This window comes from Eubalaena glacialis, chromosome 2 (genome assembly GCF_028564815.1).
Source record: "Eubalaena glacialis isolate mEubGla1 chromosome 2, mEubGla1.1.hap2.+ XY, whole genome shotgun sequence".
Lineage (NCBI taxonomy): Eukaryota > Metazoa > Chordata > Mammalia > Artiodactyla > Balaenidae > Eubalaena > Eubalaena glacialis.
The window spans coordinates 156,195,807-156,218,425 of NC_083717.1; the positions used below are offsets into that span (position 1 = coordinate 156,195,807).

Below are 22,619 nucleotides of genomic sequence, written 5' to 3' on the forward strand. Positions count from 1 at the left end.
AAACATTTGATTATCTTTTGAATTTGGCTTCATGGGAAAGCAATTCACTAACAATTTAGCAGCTCTGTTCTGTTCTTTTCCTGGGCTTGCCACCCAGTTACTGCGTGGCCTCGACATTTGATTTAACCTCTCTGAGTTTAATTTCTTTCCCTATTAAATAAGGTTAACTAGTTAATATTACTGATACAAGTCTACGTTTTTTAAAAAAAATGTTAGCTGTTCTGTTGGCAGGTTCTCTTTCTCCGTCCTTCTACAATGCATTACTGCACTGTGTCTATATACACCCATATAATGGTCCTTGTCAAAAACTATCATTAAGATGTCCCCTCCAGTTAAAAACAAGTTCCCCAGCCTCTCAGCATGTGCATGATTAGCCACATGTGATAATTACATCCCAAATGATAATACTTACAGCAGCAGCATATTAACCTTGTTAGGTACTCACAGTAGCAGAGACTAGAGGAAGGAAAAGCAAATCAAGCTGGCTCGTGTTTAGCGTGGAGAACAAGTGGGATGCAGGGGGGTACACTCTACAGATGAAAGGCAGGGAAAAAAGGACTACATGGAAATGAACAGATATAGGGCATACCACCTTCTTTTAAAGCTAAGTATAACGAGTACTTACTAATAGCCATTATGTGCTTAGAATTAAGGCCAATTCATATGAAGATTTGTATGTGGCAATAACTTATTGATTGCATATGGGATATTCCTATACTTACATCATCTCATTTAATTCTCACAACAATATCAAAGTTAGAAAATCTGAAAAGCAACAGGGGAGAAAATACAGTTACCATGGTATGTGAGTTATATCTCAATAAAGCTGCTTTAAAAAAAAACACAGCTTTCTGCAGAAGAATGACAGACTGAGGACAGGCTTATTAACAGCAACGATAGAAGGCTGAGGACAAGGGGAGAATATCATCAAAGAGAAAAAAATACTCTCAACTTACTATTCTTTTTGAGTGAAGGAAGAATAAAGATCTTTTTCACAAAGTTTGAAAGGGTTTATCAGTGGAAGAGCTACTAACTGATGTTATTTCAGGGAGAAGGAAATCGAACTGAGACGGAAGTAGTGAAGTGCAAGAAAGGAAAATGAACAACAAGAACAAAAAAAGATCAACGTGTAGGTAAGGGTAAGCATGTATAAACTGCGTAAAGCAGAAACAGCAATAGAAGGAAACATGCCTAATGTTGGGACTACAACAACGACGTGGAAAGGAAATTCCAGGCAGGAATAACATGAAGGATGTGAAGGGGAGATGGAAGTCAAAGAATTCTAAGGTACTTACGTTGCTTAAAAAGGGGGTAGAGGTATTGATTCATTTTAGACATTAAGTCAAGTGTACATGTTAACATTTCCAACTTTCAAACCAGTAGAGAGGCTAAATTAGAATAAAGAAAATTCAGTTAATCCAATAGAAAGCAGAAAGAGATATTTAAAAGCCTAGAAAATGCAGAGTAGATAGCACAAACCAAAACAATAAAAATAAATCAAAATATATCAGTGATCGTAATAAATGTAAAGGGACTAAGACTGCTATGTAAAAGGTAGATATAACATTAGATTAATATTTCTCTTCCTCCCAATCTCTCCCTGTCCCCCTCCTCACATCCTCTCACATATACTGCAGTTTATATTGGGCCCACATAGCCTCACAATCTATAAGAAAAAGAAATACTAATTACCAACAAATTGGGCTTAGTTCAGGAATGCAAGAATGACTTAATATTAGGAAAATCTAGTGCAGTTCACATACCAATTGATTTATGAGAAAACCTGATCATGTCAATAGTTGCAAAAGAAGCTCTTGATAAAATGCACTATCCATTATTGATAAAAATAACTCAAAGCAGAGGAATAATAGAAGGTGTATGCGTATAGGCTAGGCTATGATGCAATGACAAATTCTGCAAAGTTCGTGGCTTAACAGCAAAGGTTTATTTCTCCCTTGCATCACAGTCCAAAATAAAGCAGGTGACTCTCCTCTAAGCTGTGACTAAGGCATACAGGTTCTTTCCATTTAATGAGGTGATAATATTATATTCAAAATGTGACCTGCTTTGTTGTCATGGAAGGGGAAGAGACGGGGGAGTGGTTGCCTATAGCTGTGATTGAAGATGATATTTGCCACTTCTCATATTCTATTATTCAGACCTCAGTCACATGGCTCAGTAAACTAAAATCTGGTGTGAAGCCTACATCCTTAATTTGATACTTAACCTGAGTCACTATCACATTATTCCCCTAAGAAGGTTTACTGGGCCTTTGTTGTTTGAAGCCTTTTAAAATCCGTCTCTTACTGTTTGGAGGTCTGGAAGCAAGGAACTTTTCCAACCACAGAAAGGTCTGAATTTCAGGATTCTCTTTTTCCTTGCACATTGGTCAGTTCTTTCCCAAGCTTACTTTTCACCCTCACCCCCCAAATAAAGCCAGTAGTATGAATACACACTTCTAACATTCTGTTTTTCAGTCTGTTTCCTTAGTTTTATAAACATTAAGCATATGCTCTTCCTTCCAAGTTATAGAAGATGGTGGTTTTACTATCACATAATATGGATTATGGATCTCCATTGTTCTAGCCTCTGATATTAGTTTCTTCATCACCTGGCACCCAACTTCTAGGCCAGTGGTCATTCTTGTGTTTTTATTTTGGTAGCATTCCAGTTCAGATTACCAGTTACTATATCAGTCAGATTTTGTCAGGAAAATACAAAATAGGTATTTTGAGTCAGAAGTTGTTTCTTATGGGTTTTAAGCATGGGAAGGCTTGTGATAAAGGTCAGGAAAGCTCTCCAGGAAATCCAGAAGTATAGGTATCACAGGAAAGACGCCAGTATGATCTGAGCTGTGTACATATGAAAGGGATGATTCTCATAAGGATGTTTGAACACCATGGGTGAAAACCCTAATTTGCCATCTGCTTGCTAATGCCTGTACACATGCCTGCAACTGGGACTAGAGGGCTGTGGCACCCCTTTCCTTCTACTTTCCAGTCTCATACAAGTCGCTTTCATTAGTGGATTTTAACTGGGATCTTACTGCAAGAGATTCAGGGGAATGTAATTTTATGTTAGGTAAGGGAAAGAGCTTAGAAAGGTAGAAGTGGTATTAAATATCAACAACTAGTTTGTGGTGTGGAAGGGAACTTGCTTAACCTTGATAGTGGGTGTTTTAAGAAAATAGACACTAGCCATCATTCTTAATCCTGAAATCCCCTCAAAGTCAAGAATGAAGTAAGGCTTCACTGGCATCACTCTCACTCAACATTAGACTGGAAACTCAAGGCAATTCAGTAGAATAAGAAAAAGAAATAAAAATTTAAAGCTTGAGAGGAGGAAACAAAACTGCCATTATTTGTAGAAAATATGATTGTCTACATTAAAAATACAAGAAAACCTACAAATTTAAACTAATAACATTTTTTAAAAATACAAACTTGTTTTCTAATACATCAATGACAGTTAGAAAGTGGAGTTTTAACACATGGATATTTACAAAAGTAACAGTACCTATGGTACCAAAGGATAACCTTAATAAAAGATGAGTAAGAAAATTATTTTAAAAATCACAACACTGTTTGAAAGACACAAAAGGAAACTAAATAGATAGATAAACCATGTTCATTGTTTAGAATAATCAATATTGTGAAAATAACAGCTTTCCCCAAATTAATCTATATACCCAGTACGATCCCAATCAAAATCCTCACAGATTTTTTTTTGGTGTATTTTTCTTTTTAAAAAAAGAGCTTGAGAAACTGATTCTCAAATTCATATGCAAGAGCCAATTAAATGAAGCAAGAGCTTAAAATAACTAAAATAGCTTTTAAAAAGATGATAGAAGGATTCAGAGCAGATCAAAATATACTCTAAAATGATAATAAATATTATCAAGTTAGGGGAAGGACACTAAAGCTGGACACGATATCTGATCGACATTATATTACAAATCAGCTGGGAGGTAATGGGCTATTAAATGAATAATGCTTCCCATATAGGAAAAAATAATTAGATCCCTACTTTATACCACACACAAAGATCAGTTTAAGGTGGATTAAAGATCAGATGTGGAAAACAAACTCTTAAGACTCATAGGAGAAATGTGGAAGACTGTTGGGTTTGGGTAGGATTTCTTAAACAATTTTTTAAAATATGTCAACTGAAAAAGAAAACATTGATAAATCTGACTCCACAAAAATTTAAAGCATTTATACTACAAAAGTTACTACACAGAGGAAAAGGATAAGTTACAGGCAGGGAGAAGATATTAACAATAAAAATAACAAGATTTTGTCTCTAGAATTTGTAAAGAGCCAGTAATCTACTCCTAGATATGTATTAGAGAAATTCTCAAATATTGGTACAATGTAAAATATAGAAAAATGTTCACTGAAATCTTTTCACTTCTTGGTTATTATAAGCAATTAAAATGACCATTAATTAAGATTATGAATAAATAAATTGTGGTTTATTAATATACTGGAACACTATACAGCACTTGAATCACAGCTGTATATATAATATAGGTAATATAAAAAATTTAATGCTGAATGCAAAAAAGGCAAGTTTTGGGAGGACATACAGTAAAACGTTAAATACTTTTTAAATGTGCAGAATACTGTTAAGTATATTTTGGATATCTTTATTTACAGCTATTTATATAGTGAAAGGATAAAAACATACATGAAGATGATGAGCTGCAAATCCAGGAGAGGAATTACCTTTAGTGATAGAGGAAACCAAACAGAATCTAGGAGGGATACTCAAGGATCTTCAATTATAACACTTTATTTCCTAAAAATCAAACAAAAAGCAAAAAGGTCCATAGTAAATATGACAAATGCTAAATATCACAAGTCTGCATACTTGGGTATGTGTACTATTATTCTCTCTCATGTATATTGAAAATATTTTATAATTATGAATACATTAGAAGCTAAGGGGAGGTTAAATGACCAAATTCTTTCCCTTACCCAGAGAATCATGGTACCTCACTCCCACCCCCTCCACAAGGCTGAGTCTATTACAATTGGTAGACCGTCATGCTGCCCACTGGCAGGTGTCTTGTATGAGCTATTTAACTAACTATTGTGGTTAGTTAAATAGTTAGATATTATATTGTTTCTTTGGAAAAATGACTTCTGAGTCCCAAATGACATACTTTTGTGCCATGATATATTGGAGATATTTTACTGTCATAATTTTTTTGGTACATGTGGTATCTTCCTTTATGGAGAAAGAGACAAGTGACCCATAGAGCAGTTGGCAGGCTGGGTCAGAAGAACAGCATCCAGGACGATCTAGGGATTGTGACCCATTCAGCCTGTTGATGATGGTTTTGACACCAAGAGGTGTCTGAATCGTCAGCAGAAGATAAAATACTGCTCGGTGGGAGGAGGAAGCAAGATAGTGGAGTAGAAGGACGTGCTCTCATTCCCTCTTGCGAGAGCACCAGAATCACAACTAGCTGCTGGACAGTCATTGACAGGAAGACACTGGAACTCACCAAAAAAGATACCCCACATCCAAAGACAAAGGAGAAGCCACAATGAGACGGTAGGAGGGGCGCAACCAGAGTAAAATCAAATCCCATAACTGGTGGGTGGGTGACTCACAGACTGGAGAACATTTATACCATAGAAGTCCACCCACTGGAGTGAGGGTTCTGAGCCCCACGTCAGGCTTCCCAACCTGGGGGTCCGGCAACGGGAGGAGGAATTCCTAGAGAATCAGACTTTGAAGCCTAGTGGGAATTGATTGCAGGACTTTGACAGGACTGGGAGAAACAGAGACTCCACTCTTCAAGGGAACACACAAAGTAGTGTGTGCATCGGGACCCAGAGGAAGGAGCAGTGACCCCAGGGGAAACTGAACCAGACCTACCTGCTAGTGTTGGAGGGTCTCCTGCAGAGGCTGGGGGCGGGGGGGCTGTGGTTCACCGTGGGGACAAGGACACTGACAGCAGAAGTTCTGGGAAGTACTCCTTGGCGTGAACCCTCCTAGAGTCTGTCATTAGCCCCACCAAAGAGCCCAGGTAGCCTCCACTGTTGGGTTGCCTCAGGCTAAACAACCAACAGGGAGGGAACCCAGCCCCACCCATCAACAGTCAAGTGGATTAAAGTTTTACTGAGCTCTGCCCACCAGAGCAACAGTCAGCTCTACCCACCACCAGTCCCTCCCATCAAACCTCTTAGATAGCCTCATCCACCAGAGGGCAGACAGCAGAAGCAAGAAGAACTACAATCCTGCAGCCTGTGGAACAAAAACCACATTCACAGAAAGATAGACAAGATGAAAAGGCAGGGGGCTATGTACCAGATGAAGGAACAAGATAAAACCCCAGAAAAACAACTAAATGAAGTGGAGATAGGCAACCTTCCAGAAAAAGAATACAGAATAATGATAGTGAAGATGATCCAGGACCATGGAAAAAGAATGGAGGCAAAGATCGAGAAGATGCAAGAAATGTTTAACAAAGACCTAGAAGAATTAAAGAACAAACAAACAGAAATGAACAATACAATAACTGAAATGAAAACTACACTAGAAGGAATCAATAAGAGAATAATTGAGGCAGAAGAACGGATAAGTGACCTGGAAGACAGAATGGTGGAATTCACTGCCACAGAACAGACTAAAGAAAAAAGAATGAAAAGAAATGAAGACAGCCTAAGAGACCTCTGGGACAACATTAAACGGAACAACATTTGCATTATAGGGGTCCCAGAAGGAGAAGAGAGAGAGAAAGGACCAGAGAAAATATTTGAAGAGATTATAGTCAAAAACTTCCCTAACATGGGAAAGGAAATAGCCACCCAAGTCCAGGAAGCGTAGAGAGTCCCATACAGGATAAACCCAAGGAGAAACATGCCGAGACATATAGTAATCAAATTGGCAAAAATTAAAGAAAAAGAAAAATTACTGAAAGCAGCAAGGGAAAAATGACAAATAACATACAAGGGAACTCCCATAAGGTTAACAGCTGATTTCTCAGCAGAAACTCTACAAGCCAGAAGGGAGTATCATGATATACTTAAAGTGATGAAAGGGAAGAACCTACAACCAAGATTACTCTACCCAGCAAGGATCTCATTCAGATTCGATGGAGAAATTAAAAGCTTTACAGACAAACAAAAGCTAAGAGAATTCAACACCACCAAACCAGCTCTACAGCAAATGCTAAAGGAACTTCTCTAAGTGGGAAACACAAGAGAAGAAAAGGACCTACAAAAACAAACTCAAAACAATTAAGAAAATGGTCATAGGAACATACATATTGATAATTACCTTAAACGTGAATGGATTAAATGCTCCAAACAAAAGACACAGACTTGCTGAATGGTTAGAAAAACAAGACCCATCTATATGCTGTCCACAAGAGACCCACTTCAGACCTAGGGACACATACAGACTGAAAGTGAGGAGATGGAAAAAGATGTTCCATGCAAATGGAAATTAAAAGAAAGCTGGCGTAGCTATACTCATATCAGATAAAATAGACTTCAAAATAAAGAATGTTACAAGAGACAAGGAAGAACACTACATAATGATCAAGGGATCAATCCAAGAAGAAGATATAACAATTATAAATATATATGCACCCAACATAGGAGCACCTCAATACATAAGGCAACTGCTAACAGCTATAAAAGAGGAAATCGACAGTAACACAATAATAGTGGGGGACTTTAACACCTCACTTACACCCATGGACACATCATCCAAAATGAAAATAAATAAGGAAACAGAAGCTTTAAATGACATAATAGACCACATAGATTTAATTGATATTTATAGGAAACTCCATCCAAAAACAGCAGATTACACTTTCTTCTCAAGTGCGGATGGAACATTCTCCAGGATAAATCACATCTTGGGTCACAAATAAAGCCTCAGTAAATTTAAGAAAATTGAAATCATATCAAGCATGTTTTCTGACCACAACGCTATGAGATTAGAAATGAATTACAGGGAAAAAAACGTAAAAAACACAAACACATGGAGGCCAAACAATACGTTACTAAATAACCAAGAGATCACTGAAGAAATCAAAGAGGAGATCAAAAAATACCTAGAGACAAATGACAATGAAAACACGACGACCCAAAACCTATGGGATGCAGCAAAAGCAGTTCTAAGAGGGAAGTTTATAGCTATACAAGCCTACCTCAAGAAACAAGAAATATCTCAAGTAAACAATCTAACCTTACACCTAAAGGAACTAGAGAAAGAAGAACAAACAAAACCCAAAATTAGCAGAAGGAAAGAAATCATAAAGATCAGAGCAAAAATAAATGAAATAGAAACAAAACAATAGCAAAGATCAATAAAACTAAAAGCTGGTTCTTTGAGAAGATAAACAAAATTGATAAACCATTAGCCAGACTGATCAAGAAAAAGAGGAAGAGGACTCAAATCAATAAAATTGGAAATGAAAAAGGAGAAGTTACAACAGACACTGCAGAAATACAAAGCATCCTAAGAGACTACTACAAGCAACTCTATGCCAATAAAATGGACAACCTGGAAGAAATGGACAAATTTTTAGAAAGGTATAACCTTCCAAGACTGAATCAGGAAGAAACAGAAAATATGAACAGACCAGTCACAAGTAATGAAATTGAAACTGTGATTAAAAATCTTCCAACAAACAAAAGTCCAGGACCAGATGGCTTCACAGGTGAATTCTGTCAAACATTTAGAGAAGAGCTAACACCCATCCTTCTCAAACTCTTCCATAAAATTGCAGGGGAAGGAACACTCCCAAACTCATTCTATGAGGCCACCATCACCCTGGTACCAAAACCAGACAAAGATACTACAAAAAAAGAAAATTACAGACCAATATCACTGATGAATATAGATGCAAGAATACTCAACAAAATACTAGCAAACAGAATCCAACAACACATTAAAAGGATCATACACCACGATCAAGTGGGATTTATCCCAGGGATGCAAGGATTCTTCAATATATGCAAATCAATCAATGTGATACACCATATTAACAAATTAAAGAATAAAAACCATATGATCATCTCAATAGATGCAGAAAAAGCTTTTGACAAAATTCAACACCCGTTCTTGATAAAAACTCTCCAGAAGGTGGGCATAGAGGGAACCTACCTCAACATAATAAAGGCCATATACGACAAACCCACAGCAAACATCATTCTCAATGGTGAAAAACTGAAAGCATTTCCTCTAAGATCAGGAACGAGACAAGGATGTCCACTCTCACCACTATTATTCAACATAGTTTTGGAAGTCCTAGCCACGGCAATCAGAGAAGAAAAAGAAATAAAAGGAATACAAATTGGAAAAGAAGAAGTAAAACTATCACTGTTTGCAGATGACATGATACTATACATAGAGAATCCTAAAATTGCCACCAGAAAATTACTAGAGCTAGTCAATGAATTTGGTAAAGTTGCAGGATACAAAATTAATGCACAGAAATCTCTTGCATTCCTATACACTAATGATGAAAAATCTGAAACAGAAATTATGGAAACACTCCCATTTACCATTGCAACAAAAAGAATAAAATACCTAGGAATAAACCTACCTAGGAGACAAAAGACCTGTATGCAGAAAACTATAAGACACTGATGAAAGAAATTAAAGATGATACCAACAGATGGAGAGATATACCATGTTCTTGGATTGGAAGAATAAGTATTGTGAAAATGACTATACTACCCAAAGCAATCTACAGATTCAATGCAATCCCTATCAAATTACCAATGGCATTTTTTATGGAACTAGAACAAAAAGTCTTAAAATTTGTATGGAGACACAAAAGACCCTGAATAGCCAAAGCAGTCTTCAGGGAAAAAAACAGAGCTGGAGGAATCAGACTCCCTGACTTCAGACTATACTGCAAAGCTACAGTAATCAAGACAATGTGGTACTGGCACAAAAACAGAAACATAGATCAATGGAACAAGATAGAAAGCCTAGAGATAAACCCACACACCTATGGTCCACTAATCTATGACAAAGGAGGCAAAGATATATAATGGAGAAAAGACAGTCTCTTCAATAAGTGGTGCTGGGAAATCTGGACAGCTACATGTAAAAGAATGAAATTAGAACACTCCCTAACACCATACACAAAAATAAACTCAAAATGGATTAGAGACCTAAATGTAAGACTGGACACTGTAAAACTCTTAGAGGAAAACATAGGGAGAACACTCTTTGACATAAATCAGAGCAATATCTTTTTTGATCCACCTCCTAGAGTAATGGAAATAAAAACAAAAATAAACAAATGGGACCTAATGAAACTTCAAAGCTTTTGCACAGTAAAAGAAACCATAAACAAGATGAAAAGACAACCCTCAGAATGGGAGAAAATATTTGCAAACGAATCAGTGGACAAAGGATTAATCTCCAAAATATGTAAACAGCTCATGCAGCTCAATGTTAAAAAAACAAACAACCCAATCAAAAAATGGGCAGAAGACCTAAATAGACATTTCTCCAAAGAAGACATACAGATGGCCAAGAAGCACATGAAAAACTGCTCAACATTACTAATTACTAGAGAAATGCAAATCAAAACTACAATGAGGTATCACCTCACACCAGTTAGAATGGGCTTCATCAGAAAATCTATAAACAACAAATGCTGGAGAGGGTGTGGAGAAAAGGGAACCCTCTTGCACTGTTGGTGGGAATGTAAATTGATACAGCCACTATGGAGAACAGTATGGAGGTTCCTTAAAAAACTAAAAATAGAATTACCATATGATCTAGCAATCCCACTACTGGGCATATACCCAGAGAAAACCATAATTCAAAAAGACACATGCACCCCAGTGGTCATTGCAGCACTATTTACAATAGCCAGGTCATGGAAACAACCTAAATGCCCATCGACAGATGAATGGATTAAGAAGTTGTGGTACATATATACAATGGAATATTACTCAGCTATAAAAAGGAACGAAATTGAGTCATTTGTTGAGACATGGATGGATGTCGAGACTGTCATACAGAGTGAAGTAAGTTAGAAAGAGAAAAACAAATACCATATATTAATGCATATATGTGGAACCTAGAAAAATGGTACAGATGAACCGGTTTGCAGGGTAGAAGTTGAGACACAGATGTAGAGAACAAACATATGGACACCAAAGGGGGAAAACCGCGGTGGGGTGGGGATCGTGGTGTGCTGAATTGGGCGATTGGGATTGACATGTTTACACTGATGTGTATAAAATTGATGACTAATAAGAACCTGCAGTATAAAAAAACAAACAAACAAAAAACACAACTAATACTAAACTTTCTTTGGGTTATTTGTATGGAAATATGTTAATATAAATGTTTCAGACATTACATGAAATTTCTGAAAATCTTATATGTTCTGGTATAATGTTATAAGTCATATTTCTAGTTAATACTTTAAAATGTATATCTCAGAAATAACTAAATTTCCTTGTCAATTGCATTATTATGAACTTTCATCAAATCTTTAACCATGGTCATTTTTAAGTCTTTTGTCATTTACAGACAGTTCTGGGTGTACTCTGATGCTTTTGCAAAAATGTTCCTATAAAAGGGTTTCATCTTCAAGGAATTCATGGAAAAGACTCTGACAAGTACAGGTTTCTGGTAACTGACTATACTGCTGAACTGAATAAATAAGCATTTTCAGAACTCTAATGGAAAACTGATGAATTCATAAAAGTGCTAACAAAGAATCAAGATGAAAAATAAATTAATTACATGGGACTGAGTGAACTGATGAGGATGATTATAATTTTTGTGACTTTCTGTTTGAATAAAAAAAAAAAAAGTACTGCTCGGTGGTGCTCTGCAGCAAGTATTATCAATTCCAAAGAATTAAAACAGAGCTCACTTAAGTTGCATATTTACTTGACTCTTTCTCTTCCATTCTGACTGGTGCTCATCAGATTAAGTCATTGAACCCCAAAAGACCCCAGCCTTACTCCCCACTATTCCTCACAAGTAGAATTTTCTGGGCACAGCCCTGGGTCACTAAGAAGTAAGCACATTATTACAGCCAATAAAAAGTTCCCTTTTGAGCTGGAATGATCAGCAACATTTCTCTTCTTCTGGTCAGGTGTCCTCAGACTGGATTGTTTATAAAATTATTATTTCCCCCTTTTGTCATACACGTACAGTTCAGCTTCATTGATGGTGGTTTGGGAGTAAGTAGCCTTTCTCATAATTAGAAAATGATCTTCTGACAGGATAAAGCTGGAAATTGCTCTCTTTGTGAAATGAGCAGGTCTTTGTCTGCAAGATTGATTCAATTTTCACTGCCATAACTGGTAGCAGAATTGCCAGACCAGTTTGGTGACTGGATTGAACTTTTCCTACAGGAATTGTGTAGCTGTACAGCTGCGGAAACACAAGTTCACTCCCCCATTGTTGGTTTTCTGACAGCTTTTTCCATAAAGCAGTTTGAAGAGTGGAGAGCCCTGTTTTTGAGACAGAGAAGTGTTTTTCACACCTGAAGTGTAATTTCACACCTTGTGTTTCTCAGCAGATAACTGCATAAAATAACATATCAAACCAGAATAGAAAAAGATCAACAAAGAAAGAAAACTGCAGGTTGTAATTTGTTTCCTATCTTACAATGCTCTTGTAGAGAACAGTAAATTACAGAGCTCTGGGTTTACACTTTAAAAAGTTTGACTGGTTGTTAGGTGGGAAAGTGAGCAGTAAACACTAATCAGCATTTAGCCTGCATTGAACAGAATGTACAGAATGATAAAATTCGGGAAACACTGGAACTTGTAGATTTTTTTTTAAAGGATAGGACACATAAATTAGTGGTAAAAAATGTAGTTAGGAGTAAGTCAAGAAATTGATAAATTAATTGATTTTAATAAAAATAGAAATTTCTTAGGATATAATTTTCTTTGTAATTATCCATTCAGGAATTTTAGTAAAAGTAATAGACTATGTTAGTACTTACTTTCTATAAGTGACTAAACCTATGATGCTAGTCACCATCTCATGGTATTCTAGTGCAGGGGTTATAAAATGAGGGGTTTAGCTCCATTTTGCAAGTTTGAAAACTTAAGTCCAAAAGAAAAAAGAAAGTTGAGCCTCCTGGCTGGTCATAGACATTCATTACAAAATATTTAGTATTTATTGAGTGTCTACCACATGTTAGGCATTACCCCAGGCATGGGGGTACAGTGGTAAACAGGGCAGTCTCTCTTTCTCCCATCTGGGAACTGACAGTTTTGCAGACAAGTAAGCAGGCAATGGAAATACTGGGTATTAAGTGCTGAGAGAGGCTAAAACTAGATTTTGATGGAGCCCACAGATGGTCAGCATGTGGGCAAGTGGTCAGCAAAGATTCCAGGATAAAGTGACATCCAAACTAAACTAGTGAATAGAAGTCATGTGAAGGTAGATATCATTTGGGATATCAGGGCATGTATAGCTTATGCAGAAGTGAAAGGGAAAGACAGCAGAGTGGGTTGGAGGGATAAGGTATTCAGTGTAGTGGGGATGCAGTGTATAAAGGCAACAGTGATGCATAGTGAAACTGGAAGATAAAAGTGTCAGGGTATGTGGTCTATACCGAGAAATTTAGCTTTTATCCTGAGACTAGTGGGATGTATTGAAGGTTTAGTCTTTGTTTATTAGGGAGAGTGACACAACCAGATCTGCATTTTACAAAGACCCGTCTGACAATCCAGTGACTGGAGATCAGTGAAGAAACATGCAGTAATGCAAGTGGGAAATGCTGGTGACCTGAGCTGATGGTGTACACTGAGAGTTCGGTGGCATTGGGATGCAAGGAAGTGGGTGGGTTTGGGAGCTATTGAGGAGGTAGAATCAACAGAACTTGGTGGTTGATTGACTGGATTAAGGGTAAGGAAGCCAGTCTAGTCAAAAATGCCGTCCTGAGTTCTGACTTGGGTACTTGAGCAGATGATACTGCCATTCACAGGACTGGAGAATACTAAAACAGCAAGTTTTTAAGAGTTGGAGACATGATGAGTGTGAGATGGGATTTCCACAGGAAGAAGTATGGTATTCAGTTGGATCTTGAGCTTGGGAGGGAAGTCTAGGCCAGAGATACAGATCTGGTGGTTGTCACTGAGTGGATAACATGGTCCAAAGAATATGTAGAGAGTGAGAAGAGAAGAGACTCTTTAGGCATAAACAGCCCTTTGACAATGAAAAGAAAGACACATAGAGCAAAATGTATATTTATAGTTACATAAATAAAATGTGGATGAAGAACTGTGCATGTCCACAAATACCATTGCACACGTGCCTGTGCATATACATACCCTTGCACATATAGAGCTTCTAATGAACATCAGCAAGGTGCCCCATGGTGGGCCGCATGAAACATTAAGCGTAAAGGTAATAATCCCTTTCCTGAAGAGCTCATGTAAGATGTGTTAGTCCTACAGCAAGTTCCGGGCCTAAAGATGCTGCTCAGTATGTTAAAAAGGAAAAATGTACAGCCCATGTAGATACTGCAATTAAACTAGCAAAACAGAAGGCACTGATGTTTTCTCATTTCCATTGTTTCCTCAGATACATATGGAAAGCTCTTTCTTCTCAGTTCTGTGGGTCAAGAGATGTCCCGCTGCAAGACATCCATCCGACGTGGTCAGCCCAATCCTGTCTATAAGGAGACCTTTGTTTTCCAGGTGGCCCTCTTTCAGCTCTCTGACGTTACGTTGATGATTTCTGTGTATAACAGGCGTACCATGAAGCGTAAAGAGATGATTGGTTGGATTGCTCTGGGTCAAAACAGTAGTGGAGAGGAGGAACAAGACCATTGGGAGGAAATGAAGGAGACCAAAGGGCAGCAGGTCTGCAGGTGGCACACTTTACTCGAATCCTAGGTTTGCCAAGAGGTGTTTGTGGGCTTACCTACCCTGGTGACCCATGTTTTGAGTACTGATACCAACTCAGTGCTTGCTGGCAGGCTTTTTTTAAAGACAGGCTTTAAGTAGGGATTGGATTCTACTAGACCCTAGGACATTCTGGGGGTGGAAGGATCTTTGGGTTTCTCAAAGGTTTGATTTGGATTTAAATACTGTAATTTTTTTAAAAAGCCCATATGCACTGTCGAGTATACTTTATTGGAAATGTTATTGTAGTTGAGATGAATGATGTTGAGTTAATTTCTGTTAATAGGTTATTAAATTTTGGTTCAGGCTATGGAATTAAGCTTCTCTGGCTGTCTCTGCTCCCTTAGATTGCAAGGGAGATGTGAAAAGTTACTGTTTGTAACCACTTGTGTGTAGGAATCAGAATTTTCTTAGTATGGGGCAAAATACTCCAAAATACAGAAATGAATCTGACGCCGAGGCTCATAGAAGAACGTAACTGTCATCCATAATCCCCTATTTCATGTTTTTCTCTTTATTAAAAAAACCCTTCATTTATTTGCCTAACAAATAAATGTTAAAAACTTACACTTATAAAGCAAATTTGTATGAATTAAATACCTCTTTGTTTATCTCACTTATATTTTGTGGTTTCCTATGAGATTTGGCTAGGTGACCCATTTTGAAACTAAACAGGAATTCGAAAACTACTGTTGTAAGACAACTTATCTCCTTTTGAGTATGTAAGATTTCAAAATTAAAACTTTCAAGGTTTTTATGCTGTTTTTCTCACCTAATAAATTCTTACAGAATGAGAAGAAAACCGAAAAACCTATTAAGTCATGGAGGTATTGATTTTTCTGAATCTAGTGTTCTCCTTCTAGATTATGCTTTTTCTATATTCAGTACAATATACTCACTCATACATATATTTTGATTCTGTATTTGCATGTAAACCATATTTTTTTAATGCCATATTTTCCATCATCAGAGCATAGTAAATTGTATACAGTGGATCTTTAATACTTGTTGATTTGATTGACTCTTAGAAATGAACATGTTATAACACCTGTGAATGAAGAATATTTTCAGTTTGTAAGCAATGACACTAATTCTTCTTTGAGCATTTGAAGTGCCTATAATTGTCATTTTTTCGTGGTATTTGCAGCAACATATATTAGTCACTACTTGCATTTTGGGCACGTGCCATTTAGAACACTGATCATGTATGGTTATGAGCATGAAATTTTACTTCTGACTGACTTTTACATTTTTGTGCAGTGCATGTTTATTTTCTTAGATCTGAGCCCTTAATTTCAATTACTTTAAATTGGCAGTAATAAGAAAAGGGAAGGAATGTGTGTACATGTAACACTGAGCCCCATGTGCAGCTCTTCTGAGCAATTGCTGTCACTTATTTTTAGCTTTTATGTTTCATTGTTGACTTTTTGCTGTCTGTGGGAAGAGTGATAGCTAGGGATGGATGTATACAGTTAAAAACACATAACTCCTCCTCAGCTCTACATTTTGACAGATTGTAAACGTAGGCTGTAACACTTGAAGCACATATTTATTCCTTACAGCATGTAACGGTTATCCTGACAAGCCCAGACCAAGACACAGGATAACTCGACTCTGATTTGAAGCTTTTGAAAGAAGTGATTTCATATGGAAGAATCAGAATTAGAAAAATAAATGAATATCTTAATTTCTTTTCAGGTCATGGGAGTTTTGGATATAATGCTGCTCAGTTATTGGGAATAAATAGTAAAACCATGCTCCTTTGGGGTTTTCCCCTACCTTGCTTTGGAAGACCTCAAAGTGCTTTTCCAACATCATATCCATTAACTGCTGAGTGGTCTTTGCAGTGCGGCTGTGTCATCGAGTAGAACTGAGTGCAATTGATTAAGTAACAGCACAAAGAATTGGCTTTTCACATCCCTTACTCTATGCGCTTGTGCTTAAAGGGAAGCAGAGCAGCCTTGTTATGCTTTCCTTTATGCAGTGACATAAAAGCAGCATTCACTTTAAAATTTACATTTGAAAAAATCTGCATCTATTGTACAGACAGGCCTGGATTTTTTCTCCTCATATTTTCCTGCTCTATGTTTTGCTGCATCCCTTGTCTCATAGTGCCCAATAATCATCTATACTTCATTTACTGCTGCCTTGACTCACCATTTCTAAGGTTTTCTGCTGGTGTAGTGAAAATATCCTTGTGTGTTTGATCTGCTTTCTAATAGTCTGCTTATGATACAGTTAACAGAAATTTTAAAGGAAGAATGCCTGAAAAGCATTTCTCATTTGTATAATTTTACTATGTTGGTGCTATTTACCATGTAGGATGCATGTACATCTTGAATATCTAGCAACATTCACCCTAAAGCTGATTGTATAAATATAAAATGCTAATGACAAGATACATCAAAATATGAGGTGAATTTTTTTTACATAGACTTGAAATTCTGGTTTAGTAAAATCTTTTCATTTTTGTGCACTTAAATTTCCTTATTTTCTTGGCAAAGTCTAGACACAGTGCACTTAACATGTTTTTCACTTGAGCTTTTATATCTACATTTGCTTTTCAAAGGAGTTATGAAAGATAATTAGTTGGTTCTGCCGTGTTAAAGCTGCTTTTGCCTATTTTATCTAGCTAATAATTAATATCTCATAGGGACATACGAAATTGAAGAAGCACTAATATTTGTTGCTTGAATAGTTCTTTCCATGAGATTTTTCCTGAAGAGAATGTTTTTAAAATACTACTGTGGAGGGTAAATGATGCACTAGGTTTATGGAAAGCTGGTTTATAGCGTGCCTTCTTTCAGGGAATGAGTTTACACTGAATCGTGAAGTGCCCGTTTCCCCAAACACGGTGGTGACTCTTGCGTTCTCTGCGCCCCTCTGACTATTGTTGGATTTTTAAATGGGCCATTCACCAGGCAGCCGAGCACCTGCTCTCGGTTCTCTCCTTCACTGGCTCCCAGTGTGATGTACAGTTGTTTTGGAACCTCTTTTTGCTCCTGTTGCATAACTGTGAGGGGGGGAGGTCTTGCCTTTCTTAACAGAAAAAGAGCTTGTAATGCCTTTGGAAGTAATGGACCTGGCATTCCACCTGTGCAAAGTTTGAGAAAGAATCCCCGCCATGATGGGAAGAGAAAGAGAGAGCATCGTACTGCATTGTCGCTCACTTTAGGCACTGTTCACTCTGCAACTCCTTCCATGACAGTGACGTATTGACCTCAAACGTTGGTATTCTCCATAGTGCTAGGTGCTACAGCAAGCCTGAAACACAGCCTCTGCCTCTGCAACATGTAGCACCCACAATATTTTATAAATTGTTAACAAGTCTCGGTCAGTCACTGTGTTTTACATCCTGGCTGTACCACGTGGTCTTAGCTGACAACCAAAACTCTTTTCTTTTCAAGTAATGCATTATTTAAGTTGGAACTCCCATCAGATTAAGTGAAAATGCTTCTCTGATAGCCATTGAATTGATTAAATTCATGGTTCAGTGTGGACCATGGAACTGGGGGTTTCTCAAAAGCCTGGCTATCCTTTTGCAGCAGAGGGCTTAGTACATGAAGATCAAAACACTGAGTAGGAAAGGATTGTTCGTAGACGACATAAAACCAAATGCAGGCATATCCTTTAATGGTGAAGAAACAGGGCTAGAAATTACATGTGGTCCCTCCTCTTACCTTTGAGTAAACTGTGACTAAAGAGCATTCCATTCTATTTGATCCTCAATGAAAGCAAATGATAGATAATCCTGAAATGGCAGAAGTATTTTTTACTGTATTAAAAATCATTGGTGTGTTCCCAAGAGAAAAGTTAGGCACAACTATAAAACAAACAAATTATAAAGCATGAGTATGGAAGAATTAAAGAATAAATAAATATGCTAGATACTGCCAGCATCTGTTGCATATATGCAAGAAGAGTAAACGAATGTAAACCAAAAGCCATTTTAGATTAAGTATCATTTTTCACAACTTGTGGAATTCCGGAAAATACTTTAAGATGGGGAGAATGAAATTGGTCTAACGCAACTCAGAGAAGTTGGCACAGGCTGTGGTTCTTAGCCTGGGTTTGGATGAACTCTGCCTACTGTGTGGCCTTAAGAAAATTACTTAGCCAGCCTGTGACCCTGTTTATTCAACTGGAAAATGGAAATAATTCCTACCTCATAAGGTCTTGTTTATTTTTTTTCAATAATGAAATAACAGCATAGAGATGGGCATATGGTAACCATTCAGTGTTGCCCTCTCACAATCATGCTTAAAAAAAATGCATTTAAGATTTGTTTCTCTTTCTAGTGAAAGTAATACTAATGCTAGAGAAAAACTAATAACAATTTTCAGATACTTTAAAAAGGGTAGGCACATGAAGCTAGTCTGGAAGGCAGCTATGCTCACCACTGTACCACTGACACTACATGAAGCTAGTCTGAATTTGGGGCAACCTCAACCGGGATAAGCCTGGTGTATGGAGGAAACTGAGTCTTAATAAACCCCCAGTGAGGTATAATGACCAAATCTTTTATCCACCCTCGTGCTTTTGTGCACATCTTGGTAAATCACACTCAAGGCGTCTCCTCACACCCAGCTCTTCTCTACTGTTCATATGTGGACAGAGCACCTTGTTCCCATCAAAAGAGTTGGTAAAGATGGCAACTTGAGTACCTATTTCAACTTCGATCTGAAAAGTAAAATAAATAATGTGGCACTATACCGACACTCTTTTCAAAATGGGCAACATTCTTTTTTTGGGCTTATGTTATATATCCATATTATATCCTTATAGGTAAAAAATTTTAAAGATCTAATAATGCAGCTGTTCAGACTTACCTGACTGTTCAACTGGGAAGTAATAGGACCAATTATTTATCTGTTTCCCGTCAGAAGTCATAATTCAAAGGAATTCTATCAGGGTTGATACTCTTTTTTAGAATGGTTTTTGAGAGTGACTTGTTGATGTAATAGAAAATGTGTTCATTTGTGTTCAAATGTGTGTTCAGTTGTCCTCTGGTGTTCAAACCTTAAGTAAAGAGGAGAGTTTCCTGAGAACTTAGAAGAGCCTTTGTGGACATTTGATCTGAAGAAGTGGTCAGCAGCAAACCTCCTCATGTTGGGCATAACCAGGTGCCATGAACCAGTCACGCATACTGGTGGTTTTAAATTGAGCAGGGTTCTGGGATGGGGAAGTGTGAGGCCACATTCCCAAAGTTGCCAAATTGCCAAAGTGTTGACTCAAGTCCTACGATTCTCAGTTAAGGAGAAACATGAAGAAATTGGAGAAGGATCGCTTAGGGATTTTAGTTGGGAATAATTTAGCACGTAGGGAAGTTAAAGGGGTTGGATAGGTATTGAGAAAGCTGAGGAGTGATTTCTAGGAACGGTTATCCAGAATGTAAAGAGCTCTTACCGAGAGGATGACTCACCCCCTCTCTTCTTAACATGTGGACAGGGTCAGAGCTTCCACCTAAAGCAAGTCAAGAGGGTTTAACTGAGATATAAGGAGAATGATATGAAGAGGGTCTTGTGCTAATTCACAATGTATTCTTTGGATTTCCTTGTCTCTTTGGGATAGCACAGGACTTAAAATCTTTTTGGAGTGCGGTGACTACACTTTGAAGCAATGTCACAATAAAAACAGCAATGCTTACCAACATACAATTGTTCAATTAGTTTAATCATGTACCATGAAAAGTCAAGTTTCTTGTTTTGAGTTATTGGAAACAGGTGAGTTGTATTGATTCAATGTATTGGAAAAATCCTGTAGGAAGCCCGGGACTTGGAGTAGGCCTTGGTCACATTGCAGGGGAATCACCAAGGGAGATCACAGAATCATCACCTTTGGAAGTCTTTTAAAACAAACATCTGCATGAGCTGTGAGTTCTGACTAAAGGGGAACAGCAGGGCACCCAGGAAGACAGCCTTTCTAAAGTTCCTTCTGAGCCTAATATTTTTATATGTAACCTCCAAACAGGATCAACAATAACAGTACTCCAGGCCTGCCCTCTTCCCCTTTGGACATTTTCCCACTTTGATTTTTCTCTGCATCACAGAAGGCTTTTTCCAGGGAGTGCCTGCTCAGACTTTGTTTAGGTGACTTTGGGGATGCCTGCAGGCTCCAGGTGAGTTTTCTTTCCTATGGTACTTTGTTTTTGTTTCCCTCAGGTCACAAAGCAGTATCCTAGACACACGGACAATAATCAGCTATATTTATAGCCACTGTGAGACCTGTAAAACAGCTTGAGCCTTAACAGAACAAATTCAGAGGCAGGCATGGAGGCCTAGGGACACTCATAGAATAAAACAATGCTACCTGCTCTCCATAGCTCACTAAGGCTGCCTTCGGGTGTCTCCGTGGTGGTTTTATGCCTTCAAACGACGGTGTTATCAATTGCACTTTAAAGACGGTGAGAAGGCTCTCTTCCCATTGGTATCACCATACTTATGCAGTATTTTTGTTTACTTCATTTTCCCCTTAAAGTATCTACTTGCTCTGTTTTATTGTTTTAGTTTATATAAAATTTATTCATTCAAAAGATATTAAAAATGTTATATCCCAGACTCTGGGCTAGGGGCTGGAGAATAGCAGGTGAGGAAAACAGCTTGAGCCGAACAATCATTTTTGTTTCTAAATATTTATTTATTTAATATATTTGTTTTTAGAATTGAATATTGAATGCTCTTTGCAAGGCAGTAAGTTAGACCCTGGAACGCTAGGTCTATACAAACAAATGTGACACAGTTCTTATGAGCTCAGTGATTTAATAGTTGAAAGGCACGGCTACCTTGTACTTTTTGAAAAAGTGAACTGGACAGAGGCTGCCAGATAAAGGGGTGACGCTGTGAACACAGATACCTGCTTGGTCCTCTGCTTCTTTTGATTAAAATTTGTCTTAGACTTTATACACTAAGCACATTTGGGGCATCCTATGAAATGGGTAAATGTCAACATTGGGGGTGTCCCTATCTTGGCAGATGGACCAATAATTATTTTCTAGTCTCAAAGAATTTAAAATCAGTGTGAATCTAACTCTTAATGCTTTCAATTTTATAACAGAAGGCAAAACTAGGAATTTTTCCAGTGGATTTATTGCTTGTAATTCTTAACGTCATAAAAATTTATCTCAAATATATACTAAACATGTCTCAATCCACGTAAATTAAGTCAGAATGTTTGGTGGCCTACATCATCAAAAAATCTACAAACAAACGCTGGAGAGGGTGTGGAGAAGAGGGAACCTTCTTGCACTGTTGGGAATGTAAATTGATACAGCCACTATGGAGAACAGTATGGAGGTTCCTTAAAAAACTAAAAATAAGACTACCATACAACCCAGCAATCCCACTACTGGGCATATACCCTGAGAAAACCATAATTCAAAAAGAGTCATGTACCCCAATGTTCACTGCAGCTCTATTTACAATAGCCAGGACATGGAAGCAACCTAAGTGTCCATCGACAGATGAATGGATAAAGAAGATATGGCACATGTATACAATGGAATATTACTCAGCCATAAAAAGAAAAGAAATTGAGTTATTTGTAGTGAGGTGGATGGACCTAGAGTCTGTCATACAGAGTGAAGTAAGTCAGAAAGAGAAAAACAAATATGCTAACACATATATATGGAATCTAAAAAAAAAAAAAAATTCTGAAGAACCTAGGGGCAGGACAGGAATAAAGACGCAGATGTAGAGAACGGACTTGAGGACACGGGAAGGGGGAAGGGTAAGCTGGGACGAAGTG

General features: G+C 37.6%; 1 protein-coding gene across 2 annotated transcripts in view; it reads left to right on the plus strand.

The window, feature by feature from the left end:
• The window catches only part of SYT16 (synaptotagmin 16), a 116,572-nt gene extending 101,174 nt beyond the window's left edge, over positions 1–15,398 (plus strand). The window contains exons 6-7 of one of the 2 annotated variants that reach the window (XR_009699564.1): positions 1,049–1,133; positions 14,554–14,592. Coding sequence is in view for 1 of the 2 variants with exons in the window: in XM_061182659.1 (XP_061038642.1) it covers positions 14,554–14,867 (314 nt within the window). In the remaining variant the exon portion in view is untranslated. Of the gene's footprint in view, positions 1–1,048; positions 1,134–14,553 lie in introns of both variants that reach the window. The other variant, XM_061182659.1, reaches the window with a different exon arrangement.
• Positions 15,399–22,619: the final 7,221 nt, after the last annotated feature.